This window comes from Tetrao urogallus (assembly GCF_951394365.1).
Source record: "Tetrao urogallus genome assembly, chromosome: 9".
NCBI lineage: Eukaryota > Metazoa > Chordata > Aves > Galliformes > Phasianidae > Tetrao > Tetrao urogallus.
In genome coordinates this window covers 5,517,333-5,539,289 of record NC_136822.1, presented here as the reverse complement: position 1 = coordinate 5,539,289, position 21,957 = coordinate 5,517,333, and the positions used below count along the sequence as shown (strand labels likewise).

The following is a 21,957-nucleotide window of genomic DNA, read 5'->3' as shown; positions in this document are numbered from 1 at the left end:
TAAACAACAGCAAGCCTTGGTCTCCATGCTTCTTACCTTCAACAGCAGGGTTTACCAAGGAAATAACTGCATTTGAGCATTCTATTCAAGGATTTTGGCACATTCTTATCTTGTGCAGCATGCTTACAAGAGATGTGGAGTGTAAATGAATTAGGAACTCTTCTTTCAGATTTGTTTAATTTCTTGTGTGCCAACAATTGAGTGTGTGGGAACATGTACGTATACAACATTCGCTCTATTTAAAATAAACACATGGAGACACATGCTTTATACACACCTATTTCCTGAATACTATGTAAATCATACACTGCAGATCCTGTTTTGTTATTCTGCAGTGAGTAATATGGAGTGCAGGAAGGTGTATGTTGCTGAAGAAGGAGCTTTATATACAGTACTGTGAAGTGACAGACAAGTAACCCTGCCTCTACATACAGTGACAGATTTAACAACAGCTCTTCAAACCACAACACAAGTGTCTCTTGCAAAATTCACTCTATTTTAGTTTTAAAAGCAACCCTTCTGAATCATGACAGCTTTCCTATTTTTAACATAATCTCAACATACTTAAACTTATAGATAAAAGTCTAAGGAGATCAAACCACAAACTTTAGTCAGAGAATACCTTCTTTTGATATAACAAATGGCTTTCTCAAGTTTGACGTTAAGCTTCCTTTTCCCACCTCCAGTTCTTTTCAAAGTGTCTTCCCTTTTTACCCATACTACTTTGACTCACACTTTCCAAACTCTACCAGATTTGCCTGTTCTCTGATTATGAAGTCTAACAGACCCAGGAACAGCAAGCACATATGAAAGAGAAAAAACACATACAGTGCCACTGCTGTACAGCTTCCCAACAGTAGGTTGCAGAAGATTGCTTTCAGCAAGCAGTTGTGCCTTTCTTTTACACACACCTTAGATTTTTTTTTCTTTCATGAAGCTGTACAATCATTTGCTGAATACATCTGAAGGTTTAGCATCCACCGCATCCTGCAGCTTCTCCCATAACTAAGCGTTTGGGGATCAGCAGAGTTGCTTGTTTATCTGGCATCAAAAGTATGGACAGCCCACGTGATTGATTCCAGCACTTACTGCTATGCTGTGATTCAGTAGACTACTCTAGAGAACAGCAAGAGAGACACAGCTTCACACAGTTGTCAAAAACTATTCCTTTTGAAGACAGAAGTGGCCTATCTAAAAAAATACATAAATGAAATGAGAATGTGAATATCTCCATGAGGGATGGCTGCAGCAGCTGCCACTCAAGGAAGGCTGTTAGCCTGCAGACAGCACCTGTAGGGAGACCAAGGAATGATACAAGTTGCCTGGAGAAGTAATACTTCATGTGGTAAGATGGTTTATTAAGTGGCCTTATTGCCTCCATCTCCACTACCAAAACTTACTGCATGGTGGTTTTCTGGGTAGCCTGAAAACTGGAGTTTTGTTTGAAGCATGACAAGGTATGGAAAATCCTAGGAGGCTTTAGCATCCATCTTCCAAGCGGTTTGATCAACTTTATTTGCTAATATTGTTCCAAACAGTTCTTACTCCTCTCCAGTTAAAGGCTCTGTGACATCCTACCCATTCTTCCAGAAGTCTACCCTGAATCTTTGTTGATGCCTTTACTTTATGCCCTATCAAAAAAAGAATTCCTGTCTGAATATCCTCCAGCTGGTCCAGATTCTACTCCAAGTACAAAATTCAGAATCAAGTATTTCTCCAAATATTCAACAAGGAAATAATCTTCCAACTCTTACTATCCTCTACACAACCTTGTTAAAACCAATTGCAACTTCAGTTGTGCTTGAAGATTTTTTTTCTGTTAATTTTTGTTGGCTAACACAAAAACAAGACATGTGAGAGACTGAGAAGTCACCATTCAAGTGCAATCCAAAAAAATAAAAAATCCAAAGCTCACTTTGTATGTGCCCCTACCTGATATAACTCAGCAGCCTGCATTTTCAGACTGCTCTTTACAGAAAGCACACTGGAGAAGGAAAGTCTCTGAGAACAGCTACACTTGATTTGTGATCTCTACAAACACCCTATAAATTTGAGTCAGACCACACATCAAGCTATTAGGTTATAAAAATCATCTTAAAGTTATACTAAAGCAATATTTAGTAACACTAAACATGATTGAATGTTAGTGCTTGATTATTTGCCTTACTCACTAAAAAAACAAACTAGCTACGGGCAACAGAACTACTTGATATTAGTAATTAGCTTGCTATAGAAACAATGCATTTTATCTTTCATTTTCCCATTACTTATTTCATGGTAGGGAAGCTCTCTCTACTAAACAAAGTGTTAACTCCACCACTCACACACTCTACAGGAGCCAGGCAAACTATCTAGTGCCTTCTAATGCAATCTTCTAGGAAACTAAAGAAACAAATACATCACTTTTAGGCAACTAAGTCAACACGAAGACCAAGAGAAGACCAAAGAAATACATATGAAGGCAGGACAGGAAACGGGTTTGAAGCTGGATTGAGAACTATGAAGCTACCTTCCCAAAACATCCCATCAACACGACACAGGAAATCACAAAAAGAAATTCTAGAATAACATTTTTATCAGGTATTAACACCTTCATGATTTTTTTTTCCCCCACCAAGAGCCTTAGGAGTAACAAGTTTTAAAACAAAAAAGAAAAAGCTATAGCTATCTAAATCCAGTAACTTGCACTCTGCTTTTTTAACACCTAACAGATGCAGAGGAGTGCTGATCATCAATACATTTTCCCAGTTAAACATTAAACAGTCAAAATAAGGCAACAGTGCCTCTGACAACCTCTAATCAGCTTTCATGCGCCTCTTCAGATCTTTAAAAGAGAACCAAGGCCACTTCCAAACATGCAGTTTGGCCACTGCAGGGTTTGTCCAGGCGCACATGCTGCCTCTGAACTCTGAGGGCTGTCACATCAAGAAGGAAGATGACCAATCTGCGACTGTGAAGCCATTTAATGGCTAGTTATGAGAGGCATGCTTCATAAGGCGTTCTTTAACATACCTATGCTTTGCTTACAATTGAAACATGCTTCAAAAACTCCAAAGCTTCTAGTTCCCTATCTTTGGAAGCATTCCAGACAATACAATTAAGGTTGGAAACAATATGATTATGGCTGGCAAATGTTCTCTAGCTTGGTAATGACAACTTAAATATAGTTGTCAGTCACCTATGATGAAATACCTCAATACTTAAACAGTTATCAAATACTGTGGGTTTTTTTGTTTTGGTTTGGTTTTTTTGTGAGACCTCTGAATCATTTCATTGTCTTGACACCTAAGCTTCAAAATCAGATTAATATTTTATCCTAGGAGACGAAAGTCTGCTTTCATGAATTCCATTTCCATCAAAACACTTTAAAAATATTAATAAAGTATTCCTATCTCAATGTATTGATATAAGAATGGAAACATGGAACCATTAATGTGTCTTTGCCAGGGTTTCTTGGTGAGCTACAGAAATCTATTTCTTCATCCCCCATCTTTTGACCTACAGCTGGCCAAACATTACTATCTAAGTATTTTCAATGAGGACAAAAAATTCTTATTTTTCTTTCTTTTGAATTGCTATGGCAAAGTATTTTATTACTATTTACTGTGAGAAAAGGATTTACGTAACCACAGTATTAAGCTGAAAAAATTCAAACATTAGAATCCATCTAGAATGTTTTCAAAGATTTTCTCTTTAATTCCTTTCTCAACAGGCTTCAAGCTTTCTTTTAAGCAGAATATGCTGTCTCTGTCTCCCTAGGTTAGTTGCTCTTCTATTGCTGATAGTCATATCAGCTGTATTCACATAATAGACTTGCCAAGTGGGACTGAATGTTCCATTGATTTGGAAATGTCCTGAATGACTAAGGCTTCAAGTTTTGCTCATGTAATTAATTTAATTGGTATCAAATATTCTTAGTTATTCAGATCATTGAGATACTTACAGCCATACTTAAAAATTAAGATTAAAGTGATGTTTGTGTTAATTACAATGTTCAAATAATGTCAAACTTGAAAGGCTGACTAATTGGGTCTCACACAAAATTTGGATACATCGACCTTTTCAGAACTTTGCTGAGTTGTTTGATAGGTAAATACTAGAAAGAGATAAGTAATTTTACAGGTCAGTTTTATGCACAGATTTGTAGAGCAGCAGAAAGAGGAAGTGCAGCAGGTATTCCTGCCTGTCTGCAAGAAGTACAAATTCTGAACATGCTGAAAAAATAGGTAAGTCTGGCCTTTCAAAATGTTCTGTTTTACATAACTGCAGATCACATAAGAGCGTGCCCACATGATTTCCAAACAGCATTAATGCAACTGCAGTAATCCAGAAAGCATGCCTCTTTGTGTTACTGAAGAAAAGGGTCTGAAAATATTTTAAATACTTTTTTCCTGTTTAAAACAGTGATTTTACTGAACTTAGGGTGCAAATCCTGTAGTGAACAAGCTGTTAGAAAGCTGACAACAAACTGCTTGAGTTTTTAATATATAGGTGAGATCTCTAACTGACCACTTATTAACCATTCCAGCATTACCTCTTACATTTAATTTTCCAATAGAAAGGGCCAGAAAGTTGTTTTTCCTCAGTTTCATAAGGGGTAGAACGAGAAGAATAAATAAATAAATAAATAAATAAATAAATAAAAGAAAAAAAAGGCAGGAATTATTTTTGTGGAAGAAATTATTATTTTTCACTGAGCCAGAGTGGCGAACTATGAGAACCAACGCTGTTCCCGCGATCTTCCTTCCCATCTCAAAAACAGCAGAGGAGGGGCAGCAGGGACAGCCGCCGGCTTCGGGGCTGTTCTGAACAGCAGCGGAGCGCAGCAGGGCGAGCGCGCGCACAGGGAGCCGCGGCGCTGTCCGGCCGCGCGGTGCTGAAGGAGCACTCACTGCGTCCCTCCGCACCTCCACGCCAAAAGTCAACTTCGTGCCTACAGCATTAAGTTTCTCAGTTGTGCCGTAATGTCACCCAGAATGCCCCTAGAATTACGACTGCCTTCCTTTAGAGAAAGATAACTCGAAGCGGGGAGAAAGCGGCGCCACATAATGTTTAAATAATGCCCTTTTCCTACACGCCGCTAATTGAGGGCGGAGGGAAAGAGTCCACTGAGACAAGTGCATCGGGCATCAACCGCATCTGGTGCCAAGATCTGTTAACGCATTCATTGATCCTGTACCGCAGCCTCGGGGAATACCTGACTTTAGAAGTGAAATATAAATAAAACGGATGTAAAGTAATAAGGAAAAGCTAGAAATACTCACACGCCGATATAAACACCCTTAAAATGACGATTTTTAAGCGCTCGATGTTTTTAAGTTACCGCTGTCGGAAAACGCTCTTTGCAGCCCTCCAGCGGTGAAACACAAAGCTCAGAGCCGGCCCGGCTGCGGCTGCCGCGCGGAGCTACCTGCAGCTTCGGGGGGCATCTCCGAGAGCCGGCAACGGGCACGCTCGGCGAAAGAGAAAATCCGCATAAGAGAGAGCATCGTTTTAAAATACCGAAGGAAACAAAGGGCAGCGCGGCGTCCCCGCACAGAGCCGCCCCGATTTATTTGTTCGCCGCCAGCGACGGCGCGGTTCCCCGGAGCGCCCCGTTCCCAGGAGACACACGGGGCTGCAGCACCGCAAGTAACGACCCGCTCCTTGCGGTTACTCTGCTATTCGTAACTTGGAGAAAGTTAAGGCAACAAAGAATCGCTACCCTCCCAAAGTTGGTCAACGCGCGACCATTCGCGGTAAACAAACCAACCCAACAGAAGACAGCGGTAACTGAAGTTTTCCCTTCACACGCGGAGACGAAAAAGGCGAACACCCACGGACAGCAAAAACAAAGCGGAGGAGTTGGTAAGGGCGTGCATTGAGCCGGGCGGAGCGCTCGGACCAAGTTCCGCCGCGGAGCAACGCGGGGCGGCAGCGGAGCCGGGAGCCCCACAGCGGAACGCAGCCCAGGTGCGAGCGGCCGCGCTCCGCCCGCTCCCCGCATCGCCCCACGCCTCCGTCCGGAAAAGTTGCGACGGGGAGCCGTAGCCAGGCCGTCCCCGCCGCGTCCCCGGCGCCGCCCGCCCCGCCCCGCCCGGTACCTGCCTTTGGCGGCGAGCGGACAGCCCGGCGGTCCGAACAGCGGCCCCAGCAGCAGCAGCAGCAGCAGCGCCGCCGGCCCCCTGCAGCGCCGCCGCATCCCCGCCGCGGCGCCGGCCCTCCACGCGCGACGCGGCGCCCTGCGCGGCTCCGGCTGGCTGCGGCGCGAGGCGGCGGGCGGGGAGGCGGGAAGGAGCCTGCCGCCGCTCCCTCATTCGCCCTCGCGGCCAGCACCGGGGCGGCTCCGGCTCCCGCCCCGGGACCGCGGCGACGTCACGGGGAGGGGAGGCATCAATATTCATGAGCGGGGCGGGGGGCGCCCGGCTCGGCCGCCGAGGGACGGCGCCGCCGCCGCGTCCGACCCTGAAGAGAGCGGGGCGGGGCCGCGCGCGGGCTTGGGGGGCTCGCGCACCTGCGCGCGCTTCCGGGAGGCGGTGGGGCCTCGGCTGACGGCGGTGAGGATAGCAGGCAACGGGAGAGCCCGGGCACGCGTGGAGCTGCGCGGGTCGCCCCGGCTATACGCAGGGCACGAGGAAGGCCGCTCCCTGCTCGGCTGTCGCCTTGTCGGTGCCCCAGCCCGTGCGTTGTGCATCACCGCTCTGGGAAACGAGCGCGGCAAGAGGCACGGCTGATGCACGGCTGCTCATCGCGGGGCTGCCTGCTGCTGCGTCTCACGGATGGCAGCAGGCCCACGATGCTCTGCCAGCGGCGGGAGCCCTACTGAACACCGGGTGCAGAGGGTCCGTCCAACGTGTGCCACAGCTGTCTAAGCAGCGATTGCACGAGATTGGATGGGCGTGGGCCTTTCGTTTAATCCTTTCCGTTAGTTTTCCCTCTATCAAAAAGGCTCAAATCCCTTTGCGTAGTCTGAAGTACGATTCCCTCCTCCCCCCAACAACTCTACAGAAGTAGGAGGAGGCACAGCCTCGAGGCCCAAAGCCTCTTCCCCAACCCAATGGGCAGCATTTATCAGCTAGAGAAGGAAGGAACACACACGTTTTCTGCTCCACTTCACCCAGACAAATACTTTCCAAGTTACATTAGTTGGGATAAACTTCTGACATCCTTTACGCTTGCTCATCTAATTAGAGCTACGGAAGTTGCTTTCTTGCAGTCCCCATTGCAAGTCAGAACAGAACAGGACAAAGGAAAGCCAGGAAAAAGAAGCAATAAGATAATTTGGCATACCAGACAACTGCTCAGGGAACGCTTTTTGTCAGCACTCCATTTCTCACCTTTTTACTGAGGATGATTCTTTTCATGAGGAGTTTGGCCATTATAAAACAACATCTATTAGTGAAGAGACAATCTCTCCATCCCGAAAGCACTAACTGTAAAAACAATGTTGGCTGCATGTGACTAACAAGGGTTTCCTGCTAACAGCCCCAAAGCCCTCCCAGGATTTGGCACAAGGCATTGTTCCTGTTCCATTGTTCCTGCAGGGAGCACAGCGCTGCCTGCCCTGTGAAACTCGTTGCAGCTGATTCCTTAAACATACATGCGGTGCTGAGCACTTAATTAATGTTCTTTTAGGGCTGAATAGTAAATATAGTGCAGGAAGGTTTAACTATCAACATGAATGGGAATTATAGGGTAATTTCATGTTGACCTAGTCAAAACTATCCACATTTATAGCAGACTGAGAAAAACTGAAAAGAAATACATAGACCTTTAAAATCTCTAAGATTTTTGTTTGCTGACTTAGGTTTGTTGCAAGCAGCTCCAGAAGTCTGTAATACAACATCCCACATGCTGAAAAGTTAGGAATGCAACCTATGGATTAACACATCAAAACAATGCATATTAAGTTCAGAAACACACTCAGGAATGTATTTTCATCCACCAAATCAGCAAGACTTAGCTAATTTGTTAACATTCCCTTTTAAGTATTAGTATATTAATATTTATTATAAATGGTTTAGTGATGAACTCTAGATGGTGGCTTTGTAAGGCAGATGCTGTACAGGATGACCTCAGCCACGTTATAAACTAAATAAGCAAGCCCAATCAGAGGAGTGAGATGGGACAGGTGTTCCCCCCTTCTACAGGTAGGGAGCTAAAGTACAGAAGACGTCACCTACAGATGACACAATATTGGTGTCAGAGTCAAAAACTAACTTCAGCCCTGGTACCTCAATCAACACTGCTCTACTTTTTACTTCACTGTACTTCTTTATCGCAATGACTGCCTGAGTGTTCTGCAGTCCTCTCGTGGTGTTGTATACCAGTAATGGGGGCAGTTGGATAGAAATAGTTACAAATTATGATGATATATCCCTATACAAAAATTTAAATTAAACAACTACCATTAGTTCTGTGATTCTGTAATACCTACATTTTATGCTGCTGCTCTGCAACCAGGTGTGCCCATTAACACTACAGCCTGCTCTAGGGCATAAGAAAGCAAAGAGGTTGGAAATCCTTTAGTCAGTTCCACTCTGTTGAATAACTGTGCACTGCAAGGAGCATATCCCTCAGTCCTTGCTTATATAAATTTCTGGCAGAACCATTACAGGAGGAAAACATAGCATTTAATCTCAAACAGGACATTACCAAAAGGTTACCTCTGACCTGAGACCCATCCATTCCTGTGTCTAGAACCATCTAAGAAAAGCAAGAACCCACACTAAGAAGTGCAAAAAGTCACTTCATTCTGACATGTTTTATTGGTCTTGTAAAATAGAAATTGTAAAACAAAGGGGAAAAGGTCACAGTCATGCATTCACTGAGAATTATTGACATGCATTTGCCATCAGAGGCAGTCAATCAGAAAGATCCATTTCAGTCTGGAGCCATAAAGATTATTTTTATCATAATTTCCCCTGTGTAAATTTAAGACATTGGTGGAGAAGAGGATTTAACCCTGAGAGACAGTTTGCTGAAGAAACTTGAGTATCTCCCAGGGCAGAGTCAATCCTATCTCCCCACTGGGACTTTGAAGTGGGATTTTCAACCATTTTGATAATCATGTTTTCCAAATGAGTTAATAATATGGTGAATATCAGTTATTCTAAGTAATAAAGAAGTGACAGTTCAGCAGGAATATTCCACGTTCCAGTACCAAATGGTTGTACTATCTTGTTAAGGGAATTACACCTAACTAAAAACTAACAAAAATGTAATAAAAAATAATGGAAATCTTAAAAAAAAAAGAAACCAACCTATTTTTCAACAGAAGAAAAGCTGAAAAGTTCCCAGTCATATCTGAGATTTCAGTGCATTAATATAGACAGTTCAGATCCTACAACAAGCCCCACTGCACTGTTCCTTATAGAAACAGTTTTAGGTTCTTTATTGCTTTATTTTAGAATATTGCATAACACTCGAATGGGGAAATACAATCTTACTGGGTGCCCAACGCCATGATTTATACAATATTAAACCTAATTTATAGTTTAAAATTAGTATGTAGCCACAGGAATCTAGACTTGATTGCACTTAGGAGAAGTTTATGTATTGCTAGAGAAAATTATGTTTTTCTTTGGAAAAGCACAGAGAGAGGAGTGGAGCAGAGTGTGCATGCTGTTTTAAAGAAGAAAATAGATTTAAAATATAGCATTATGAAGAGTGTATTTTAATGCGATATATTAAAGTCTGGTTTGCAATCGCAGGGTAAAGAATAATAAGCATCCACTTCTCTAATAGAATGGAAGTAGGATTTATTTCTGCTAGTCATATAAAGTAATGGTTTTCATGTGCACCAAATCCATTAACAATGACATTGATATCGTTTTTTCTTCGCAGCAAGTTTGAATTAGGCCCAGGGTCTTCCTGCTTAGTTGTTCTTTTGCTTCATAGCATTAAGCCTGCCTTAAGTGTTAGAAGAATGGAACAAAATGCTGCAGCACTTTGCCACTGCTGCTACAGGTTTCATTGCCTCTCTAGAAGTTAGCAGGCATTTCTCTAGAGACTTAGGTCAGTAGCTTTTAATAAATAAGCACGGTGCCCATCAAGTTGAATAGAACAAACAGTGCCAGACATGAGTTTAAATACAAACATTTCTTTCCATTTATGCTGCAACTGCTAATGCGTTTAGCAGAAGAAAATATATTTAAATTATTTATTCTTAATAAATGAGCCATGTGAATAATAAATAAATCTTTTCTGTAATCCTTGGGAAGATTTTTAAACAAAAGGTTCTTCTGCAGTGGAAAAACCATATGGAAGGTGTGCAAAGACCCATATTTGCTAAAATAGCATTAAGAAGTTCACTAAAGCTGGGAAGCTGCAATGTTGGAAATCAACTCTACCACCACCCTACTGCATCATCCCTTATTACTTGTGTGTGATGTTATAATTCCTATTTAAGAAAGCAGATTGAAATTTTCAAAGTATATAGAAGCCTACATATTATAATCATTGTGACAGAAAGTAAGCCAATTGTTCCTCATCTCTAATGGCTGAAGCTTTAACGTATGCTCTGCTTTTAAACTCTTTGCTTTCATCGTGCTCTTAAATTGCAGTAGACCTTGATCCTACTTTGGCTCCATAAAGAACACATGATTTTTTTTGCTATTTGTTGTTGCTATTTTGTTGTTATTTCAAAAGCAATGTTTGTTTTAAACATTTTATGAACCTTGCTTGGTATATATAATGTGAGATTGCTAAATAAAATCATGATATATGTTAATTTAATCTCACCTAATCACAAAAATAGCCTTTTGATGGGCACCCGTATCAAGGTGCCATATAATTCATGCGAAAGAAAGCACAACCAGGAGCACATGTCCTACCAAATTGCCTTCTTCATTTTCTGCCAGACACAATGCATTTAAACTCTTGGCTGCCGTTTTCAGGTAAGCTGCCATGTTTTGCCTTTGCCTTCTCCCACCCCCACTGTAGTTTTTTTAGAATGATTTCAATGGAAAAAATATTGAATCATAAAAAGAAGATTTCAAAACAGCTAGGATTCTCCTCTGTCTCTTCTGAGAGACTCTCCTCATTGTCATTCCAGCTATTAAATATGTAACACCCCTTCTCATCTCTCTTATTCTCCTGCATCTGCAATTGAGCTCCAGAAGAAATAAACCAGTTTTTATTTGGTTGCCAGTACAACACTGGATGACCAAAGGTACCAGAGTGGGCCACAGGACCTAAATCAGTCTGTGACACAGCGTAGTCTTACCCACTAGAAAGGTGCTGGATCACACCCATGCAGTGACTTGCATCAAAGCAAGACTGAAAATTTAGTGTAGGGTGCCAAGCATGAGAGTGTAATGCTCTCTTTAGATTATTAGATCATGAAATTGGTGCTGCTTTACAAGCAGCTGAACTAAGACCTTTCTTTGCGACCATTTTTGCTATAGGCAGAGGCAAAACCTCAGCCTGCTGTCAGACACAGTAGGCAAATTCTTAAATTTTTCAAAGCATTTATTGTTCCTCATGTATTCTCCTTTAAACCAATGGATTTTCTGCTACATTCCATTTTAGAGAACATACATTCTGTAAACATCATGATAAAGTTAGAGATGGAAATTGGTACCCCCTCGTAAGGTTTATAGCCTATGTTAATTCACTGTGTTCTTCTGACGTCTCTGTACAGACTTTAAGCAAGATACGAATCCCTGCAGGGATATGAATATGGCTACTTTAATGCGTATAAGGGGAAGAACAATAAATATCCAACATAACCTTTGAAACCCAACTGAAAATGCAATTTGAAAAACTTTTAGAAGTGCTGACCCCATAAGATCCTATGCATAACAAAGCATACATAGGATCTGCTTTTCATGCCTTTTGCCTTCTTCAGAAGCCTTTCATTTCTCATACTTTTCCCCATGTTCCAGAACGTTTACATGAAAAATGCATTTTTCTTGTTCACCCTCAATATTGTCCGTATTAATCAATGCTTTCTTTTCCTACCTTTTTCTAATTTTTGTATATTTTCCTAATATTTCCCAAAGTTCTTAGAGCAAAGCGTAAGATTTTAAATTAATTTTGGCTGGTACACAAACTGTGAGGTTTTAGCAAACACGAAACTTTCCAAACTAACACTTAAATAGTCTCTACTTATTCATCAGAGAGCAAAGCACAGATTCCCTTTACAAATTCACAACCTTCAAAATGAAATGAAAATTTTGCAGAAAAGAATATTCTAATATAGAAATTAACATCCTTGTAGTTGATGGCTTGCCTATTATTCAACCACCAGCTTATCATACCAGACAATGTAAGAAATGATGTGGATTTTCCAGTTACTATAAACTTTCCTTCTCAAGATAAATTTGAACCAGGTACGTTCTATGGATGTTCTTTACTTTCCAATTCATTTTTTAAATAATTTCTTTACTTCTCCATGTCTAATTTCTCTTGATTATTATAATCACATAATCTTATACTTTGTCAATTTTGTTTGCACTTCTCTAATGAAAACGTCCTGATAGTAACCATTTTGGATTTTATTCTGTTTGAATTGAGCTGCAGAGGGCTCTTGTATTCAGGCTGATCACTTAACAAGACTTGATATTTACAGAAGGTAATCATTTCGTTAGGAACATAGGTGAAGAGTGCCATCCAAAGACATGCAGATCTCAGGGTATACTGGAAATTCAGAAGAACCTGGGTGCAGTGAGTCACAGAGCCTGTAAGGAGTTTCTTTTTCCCCTCCACATGGGATTTAATATAAAGAAAAAAAGTCTAGATTACATTAAAGACCAAAGCAGATAACGTATCTGTGTCACCGGATATTAAAGTACTACTTCCAGCAGTAGCTCACATTGTGTAGTTTTATCATTCATGGCTTCTGTTCTGAGAGCTCTAGTTTCCTGTGCATTGACTGTGTTCTTCTTGTATATAGAAAGGAAACTATGATGATTTTTTTGTGCTTCTAAACAGTGATCATATCACAAAGCTGAACAGAAAAATGGATTGGAAAGTAGATGTTGTTGAAATGCAGTGATTTCCAAAGATGATAAATAATAGTAAAATTACATCAGAGAGATTCAACACAGAAATGCACCCACATAGCTATCCACATGAATCCGTGAAATTCAACTCTAACAAAAATCACCTGAAATCAAAAAAATAAATTGCAGTCAAACCCTTACAAAAAATGAGTTTGAGAGGACCAGAGCGAATTCAGAGGGGAATCACATCTACAGGGAGAGACAGCAGATCTATCATTCCAAGAGGTGAAGTGAATTCTTAAATATGTGACCACATCCATCTGGCTTTCTAAACCAAATGAAGTAAAATCACCCAAGAGTTCAAATCCTAGAATAATTCCAGAGGCAGTGCTATTACTTCAGCACAGATTCAGATGAAAAAGTATTTTTCTTACTTACAGGAAACTATAAGACATCCGAAGACAAATATGCAACTAATTTTGTCAGAGAGAAGAAACCTTCAAATATGCAGTATTTCACACTGTTGTTTGATAACTGCAACTGTAGCTAGAGCAACAGTTCACTTACTTATGCCTTGGCTCTCCACAGTGGCTTCAAGTTTTCAGAAGGGCTAATCCCTTAACAGAAAATGATAAATACCTTAATTGTTCTCAATTTCCCCAAATGAGGTTTATTTTAAAAAGTACTTGAGCAAGGAACCTATTCCTATACATGATGTAGTTTGGGGCAAAACATTCCAAAGGAGGTAGAAAGGTTCCTCTTGGGTGTATTTTTGTGAACAAAACTTAAAGAGTACCCCAGTGCTATCCTGCCTCGTTGACTGGTGCTAATGTGGCATTACTGGTCATTGTCAACAGATGCCAGCAACTTGGAGAAACAGTTCACTGAAATACAGTGCATCCTAATAGTCCCATTTTCTACCACTCTCATTGCTGCAAGTAAAGGCTTATAAGCTGCTGCTTGAATGAGGTTACACTTATCATCACATTTCATCCATTCACTTCCTGGCAATACAACATAGGATTTTGAATTAAGCATATGTATATTTTTATTTTTTTTCTTCCAGAGAATATTATTAACGAAAATAACATTTTGCTACTCTTTCAGGAAGAATGTTGGTCTTCTGTGTAAATTGAGAATTTCTTATTTTGAGGGTTGCAGATTTCAGGCAAAGCTTGTGGTAGGCAATGAATTCAAAACAGGTTTACTAGCCCATTAAGTGACTCAAATATACAATAAATGGACCAACAAAATAAAAAGGGAATGCAGCAGAGCTTTTTCTCAGACAACTGCATTTTCTTACTATATCATTAGAGTCTTGCTGCAGAGACTGCGAATTTCCCAGTGAAATTTCTCATCACCAATAAACAGCAAGCAAGTATTGCTTAGCAGTAGCCCAGCATGATTAGCATTTGTACTGCATCTATCACTGGCAATAACAAAGCAAGTTCTATGTTTTAGCAATTCGCAGCTTGAAAGGGCGGCAGCTTAATTTTTGTAATGTGAAAAATTATCATCATACAGAAATTATTGTTCTCCAAAAGCTCATAAAGTTTGGTAGTTACCAATTCATAGATAAAGCAAAAGATGTGACTGAATTACAAAAACAATTAAGCAGTGTGAAATTATTTCAGATGTCCTTGGATCAATAAAGAATACTCTGTGCCTTGAATAACTTAACATTGCGTGTTAATCAATAGGAATGATTGATTTTCCTAAAATATTTTTTAATAAGTCCATCATTATTTTTCCTTCCTTTAATCAGAGGTTTGCAATACCAGCAGTGCTTCAAGTAGCCATGCTCTGAATGCAAGGTGAATGCAGTTCCACTGCGAAAGAGGAAGCAAGCCTCAGAGCTCCTCTTCCAAGAGGGCCACCACCCCCTTCCCATCACCACGGCCCTTCCGACTGGAGCCTCTAAAGCAGCAGTAGGACACTTCTGGACAGCAGCTGTAGGACTACACAGAATCATCACCTCTGCTGAGTTCTAAGACAGCATAGGAAAGGACTCGAGTGTGCACTGCCACAACTGAACCAACTGTGACCTGACCAAGATAGCAGGCTGCATTCCATCCCAGTGCTGAGGTACTACAGATACTACATGGGAGGTAATACAGGGTGAGGGTGATGTGTGAAGACAGAAGTTGAGTACAAATAGATTACATTGTTTCATCTGCACACACTGGTTCCCAAGTTCTCAGACAAAATAGCTCACAAGCTTGTCATTTGGTTTAAGTAAATGACCTCACATCCCATTGGTAGCTCATGCAAAGCATAAGCGTAATTTACTGATATGTAATTAATGTGATTTATGTCTCTCTGGTAAGTATTGTGCATTTTGCTTTAAATTAAATATTTTCAAATTCTGGAAGTGTAAAGTAAGGAACCTGGGCATTTTTACCATTCTGAAATTCATTCTTGCTACTGTCAGTGGCCCCTCTCCTCCATTTTCCTTGCCTGAGCTATTTTTACTAAGGGTATCATACAGGAAGACCTAATTCATGGATCGTGAGTTTGCAATTACATTTCTTTCCTTACATGCCCATGAAGTTATGCATGTTTTTGACTCTAGCTGTACAAGGTGCTGTCAAATATTGATCTGATTTGTTTAATTGGTTTCGTATATTTGCTCTGGCATAGGGATTTAATAATCTTACGGTGAAAAGCATTTTTGCATTCTATATAACTTAAATATCTTTTTAGTACCTAGTGGTTTAAATGTGTACATACGAAGCTCGCTTTCTACAAACCTTTGAGTGATTAAAACTTAATTTCCAAATGGTTACAGGAGTTAAACAAAGTCAACCTGAATTAAATTTTCAATCCAAATGAATGAAGGTAGATTTTTTTCTAATGCTTATCCAGCTTTATCCATTTTGCCTTAGTGAACATCAGCAGGTTAGCATGTTCTAAATAAATGTAAAGGGATTTTATATATGCTTTAAGTGCTTCTGTAGAATAAATTAATCTCTTCAGAGGAAAAAAAAAAAAAAAAAAGAAAAAGCTAAATTAATTATGAACAAAATACATTCCTTGTAAAATAAATAAACACGTAGATACGTAAATCAATAGCAGAGGTTGAAGTAACCTGAGCAGCGTCATACCCTTGGCTTCAGCCTTTAAGAAACCATGTGTAAGTCACTATATTGTTTCTATCTATAACTTGTCATACCAATTAGTCTTTGACAGAAAAATGATATCTCACAAAAATATACTAAAACATAATTACTACTTCTGCAGCATTAATCTGAAAGAGCAATGTTTCTACATAAATGGAAATGAGTTAAGATGATCTGCCAGTCTACCAGATGTGCAATGAAACTCTTAATTAGCAGAACTGAGACCTCTGTGTGCCCGTGTAGTGTTGTAGTCTCCATCAAAAAAAGTAAGTCTCAGGCACAGACTGTGATTCTGGCTATGTTATCACTTCCCTGGGAACTTCTTAGAACCCAGCATGCCCTGCAGCATCCTCGGGTGATAGCTGCAGCCATCAGTTCCCTGATCTCTTCCAGCTCCTGCATTCAGGCTCCTCATGAAACAAGAAGCAGGGCAGAACCTTCCCTCCCCACTTCTTATCATTTGGATGCTCAACTTTCAAGGAATATGTTTGTGACTGAACTATTTCCAAGAAAGACTAAAAGCATCTTTTTCCCCACACACGCTGTGGGGAGAGCACATGTCTATTATCCAGTATCTTCATATTATCCAATGAAGAAGCTTTGTAGAAAATAAATCTGGATTGGTGATTAGTCTTGAATGTGAGGCAATTACTGTCTTGTAAATACAGCATCCTGTGTTAGCAATTTACAGTTTTTACAGATTAATATAAACCTTACAAAGGTATCTGATGAAGTAGCACAGGTTAATGAGTCAGCTTTCAAGAATGACAAATCAGAAGAGAACAGGAAAAGAAATTAAGACTGAAGCCGATGAGATCAGAGGTGAAGGAATTTTGCAACTGTTTCTCATCTTTCCATATCAAGGACAGCTTTACATGTAAAAGAGCTATAAAATTTGACCACAAAGACAGTAATAGTACACTGAGTTTAGAAAATAGCTTGTAATATTGAATGCTGCCAGAATTCTCAAATACCTTTCTTTTTGCTGTGTAAAAGGTCATTACTACCTTTGGTGCTAAATTGTCTACAAACACCTCAGCTATTGCTAGTAGGTCCTTCTGGAAAACTGCCTAAAAATGCAAAGATGTTGTACAGCCCTCACTACAGGTATGTGAGAGCTCTAAACAAGCAGTAAGAGAACTTCTAATGAAAAAAATCTTAGCTGGTCTCAGTTACGGGGAGTTATTGCTGAGAAGCAAGGCTGATTTCATAGAACAGAATACACATGCTTCCTCTCAGATGTACTGTGAAGACAAAGTGGTATGAACTTGCTGAGCACAAAAGAAACAACGCAAATGATATTATAGCTTTAATGTTGTAAGTTTTGTTTTGCATAATTAAGTATTAATTATTTGAGGATTTTCAGAAAAAAAAAATTTTAAACCTGATTGTTTTTCTAAGAGAACTGTATCAATATTTTAGATTTTAAATTCACATGGTGCTCCGTAACATCTATCTACTGTAACAAAAACATTTAATTCAGAGAAATAATTTATTGCAGTGGTATGAGTAATTAGAAGGACGGGGCTCATTTCAGACCCATGGAATCCACAATATCAACTACCACAGATTTCCTCAACTTTCACCTTAAGCCAGACTTACAAAAACTCAGAACAAAATCCAGAACATTCAGCTAAGCCAAGAAATCCATCTTAATCAATCAAGCCATGTGCATGAAACAAAGAAAACCAAAGTCTAAAACTTATTTCTCAAGACAACATTTGCCAAGTGTGAATCAGCCTTTTTTAAGAGGCTTTGCCATGAATCATTTGTAACCGGTTACTTCGGGGTGCAGATCATCCATTCAGATGCAGATCAAGCAGTGGATCTTACTGGTCTCAGCTACACTCCTGATTAAAACAGGTTCAGGTGATGAGCTCAAGCACAGATGTTCAGTGATTTCCCTGACTTCTTGCTCACTCCATGACTCCTTGCTGGCTTATGCCATGTCAGAGTCTCCCAAACTGTAAGGGCACTGTTTGGGAAACAGTTTACCATTACCAATAGGCCTTAGGGACAAGAGCGATAAGGAGTCCAGAGATGCAGAGCCAGTGGCACTGAGGAAAGTGCATAGATATTTCAGATAAATTATGGCATTACAGTGTCTTTGCTTCCTTTGCTTACATCAAGAGACATTTTGGCTATTTGCTTTTCTATAACAAAAGATGGTATTATATACTGTTATTTTCTGGTACATACCATTTTAAGAGGTGTTTTTCCCCCCCATATTTCATCTATTTCCTGAGTTTAAAGAAGGCTTTACTCAGTTGCTAACATCTACTACTCTTACTGCAGCTAACAAACAGCTTTTCTGTTTCCCTTTTGTCTGTTGTTTGTAATGATTTTGTTCCTTGTTCAACTGTGTGTGCAGTAAATGGCAACTTCTCCTAAAGATAATGCAACTTACCAAACATGAATGTTTTGCAAAGGTAGCAGCATATGTAACAAGTTAATTATTTCAAGACTGAAATTTATAATTCAGACAGAAGGAAGATTTATAAAAAATAATGTATGAAATGTATGCATATGTCACCCACTATATCAAGAGGAAAAAGCGTGTGCTATGTCAGCATATGGGCCATTAAAAACAGGGATTATTACATTATATTATGCTGCATATATGTGACAAGAGAAAGTCACATACAGATTGATTACTTCTAATTTCAACAATCTTTATATTAAAACAAAAATAATGCCTACGTGCTGAGTCACAGAGTAGTCAGAAGAGGAAGAGATGAGAGATGAGATGAACAAAAATGATTCGGAAGGAGGAGAAGGGGAAGACACGAGTTGTCTTCACAAAAATCTAACAGAAAATAAGTGAATAGTCTCAAACATCAGAGATCACAATCAAGCTAAAAAGGCAGATATGGAATATAGACTATTTATCCGCAAGGCCTACTAATACAATACTAATGAGGAACTTTCATAGCTAATTATTTAAAGTAAAATAAGCTATGCATTCACAGATGGAGAAATTTTTCAAGAAAATCCTTGTCTCATTCCCATCTTTCCAGCCTACTTCAATAGATTCTCTGCGGATGCAGGGGAATCTGAACCACATTGTCTATTAATTATACTATAGAATTTTCTAGTGAAAGATTTAGAAACATCCTGTCAAACGTTTAATTCAACTTCACAATTACTGTCTCTTCAGAAAGGCATTAGTACCTTTTCACAGATTTTTCAAAACTAAAAGGTTTGAGTGCCCTGAACGTGACCGCACAACAAAACCATTATGAAACCAGTACTGTTCCCAGAAGGCAGAGGAGAGCCACCGGCAGCACTGCCTGCACCAGCAGAGAGCAGCTGCCTGAGCACATCTCCGGCTGTCCCGCCTGCCATCAGTGACCATCCCTGCGGTGGAAGGAAAACCATCTCACAGAAGTGATGTTCTTAGCAAAACGAGCAGGAATTAGAGAGGTGGACACCAAGAGGAATTAAGGGGGAGATCCCACCTGTGGAATATCTAGCAATATTGCCTCTAGCACACTGGTATTCAAGTACTTGTGTCCACGAGATGAAAAGGCATGGAAATACTGCAAAGGGATTATGAAGAGGCTGCAAGAATGCCTAGAGAACCAAGAAACGTGTTTAGCACAGACCGAGTAAGAATTCAGTCTATAAATTTTGTCAAAACACATTAATTAAATCTGGAATCACATTGGTAGTAACAACCTAAGGAAATTATAAGGCCATTTAATTTTGCAGACAAAAACAGGAAAACTGCCAAGTGCTGACAGTGGAAATAAGATTTTTTTAAAAAAATAATTAATTAGTTATTGGAATTGATTACCAAGAAAGCTGAGAAAATCTTAAACAGCCAACATCTTTAATGTGAGGCCAGCTGCATAAGAAAAGTTAAAAAGAAGAATTTACTAGTTTCTAGGTGTAGAAACAGAATATTTAGCTGTTCGCTCAGTTAAATGATTGTAATGATTCTTCATGACTTTAAAGGCCATGAATCAATATGAAACACGTGACTTCTGTTCTGTACATGCTAGGTGTTGTGGTCCTCTGCTCAGACCTTCCTGCTTTCTCAAGAGTAGCATACCTCAAAGAAACAACATCTAACTGAAGACATCAGGAGAAACTTCACTGTAGGGAGAATATGGAAATTCCCAATCTCCAGATGATTTGCCTGTTTCCGCATTTATTTTTTTTTTTTTAAGTAATTAAATAGAAATATTCGCATGGTCATTTTATTGGCCACTCATCTTGGCTTTCAGCATTATCCAGAAGAATTTGAACTCCTTAGACCTCATAGCAAATCATCATCTGCATGATCAGTGGACAGGACATAACTGATTACAAAGGTGAGGAATTAGAGTCTTCAGCCAAGTCCAAATGGTGTGAAGGAGTGCCACTGTGGTCCAAGACTGCCAGTTTATAACTGCCCTACACAGCGCTCTCAAGAACCTTCACAACTGCTAGGTGGATGGCCAAGACTAGACTATAGGTACTAGCAGTCTCTTTGGTGATTTTCATCATCTTTTTGTTCAGCACTGTTGCCTTCTTGTGATAGACAAGTTTCACCTGTTTTTCTAATAACAGCAGTTACAAACTTCTCAGCAGCACAGGCAAAATAACTCCTTTTGTGCACAGCTTAAGAGGCAACAAAAAAAAACAAGTGCTGATGCTGGAGGCAGCCACGGCTTCCCCTTCTCTGGGCAGCTGTTGCTGGCACACACTCTGGATCTCAGAGAAGAGCAGGCACTGCCCAGCTGTGCCATACAGCAGTGCACAGGGAGTGCAGAGCTCAGCACTGGGCGATGCTTCTCGCACCCAGCTGGGCCACAGTCCTCGCAGAAAGAAGGAGAGCAGCTCCCACCTTGCTGCTTCACTCTCCCTCAGAACTCTACCTGTGCCTGATTTCCTGCTCTCGACCTCACTACCTGTTTCAATTAAAACCCAAAAGAGCTCCTACTGTTATAGCAATATAGATAGATCGAGTCTTTAGACAACGCCACTGAAAATAAAAATAAAATAAAATTGCTATTTACCCTGTCAGCAAACATTTTCAAGGCAAAGAGCTGCATTTTGAAATCACCACAGACCACTGAGAAGTCAAAACTACGGTCCTTTTCAGACAAATAACTCTCCTGAGCATCCAGAGAGGCAAATATTCCCCCCATTAGTACAGAAAGCAGGAAGTTAAAAGAATGGGACAAAATGGAACTGAAAAAAGAGGTAAAATATGGACAAACATGGAACATGTTACATTGTTCTGCCAGAATTTATGTGCTTAAAGATAAAAAAAAATAACATAAGGATTCCCTAACAAAAGCTAAAGTTTAAAGAAGCTTAAAGTTTCTGCTATACTGAGCTCTCTAAATCTGCTATTCTAAGTGAGGTGTAGTGCTGATAATTAAAGAGCCTCTTTATTCAAGGATATGACAAAAGCTAAATACAGATTTCAGTTTCACATCATTGTATTCATGTGGCAGTATCTGACTTCTATGCTGGAGGGCTGCCATGAATGTATATCAATAATTCAATCATTTCTATTCTCTATGCTTTAATTTTGGTTAATATGATAATCCAGAAGTCAATTTACTTCGAAATAAAATATAGGTATTACAAATCTAGGATGGCTGCAAAGAAATATCCTAAACCAAGCTGTGTGTGATCATTCAAATGCTTTCTTTTCCATTTCCTATTTTTGAACTAATCTAGCTAGAAATTATCTCAAGACAAATGAATAATTGCAGTTCCAATTTCTTTGTATTTGTGTCAAATACACAGCATCCAGGTGATGCTGCCCAGAAAATTAGGTGAGGAAGACTTTGCAGATTCAACAGTAATGAAACTATTCCCTTGAGCCCTTTTGAACTTTGTCTCATGGCTCCAAAACCAATTTTTTAATTGGTAATTTTGTGTTTTTACTTTCTTCAAGAAACAGTCAGACACTC

The 21,957-nt window shown here is 39.9% G+C and overlaps 1 protein-coding gene across 2 annotated transcripts in view; it reads right to left on the bottom strand.

Moving 5' to 3' along the window:
• The window catches only part of CLSTN2 (calsyntenin 2), a gene marked incomplete at both ends in the record, with an annotated part of 291,900 nt that extends 285,684 nt beyond the window's left edge, over positions 1 to 6,216 (bottom strand). The window contains one exon of one of the 2 annotated variants that reach the window (XM_079539494.1): positions 6,084 to 6,216. Coding sequence is in view for 1 of the 2 variants with exons in the window: in XM_079539493.1 (XP_079395619.1) it covers positions 6,088 to 6,181 (94 nt within the window). The remainder of the gene's footprint in view (positions 1 to 6,083) is intronic. The other variant, XM_079539493.1, reaches the window with a different exon arrangement.
• Between the last annotated feature and the right edge of the window lie 15,741 nt (positions 6,217 to 21,957).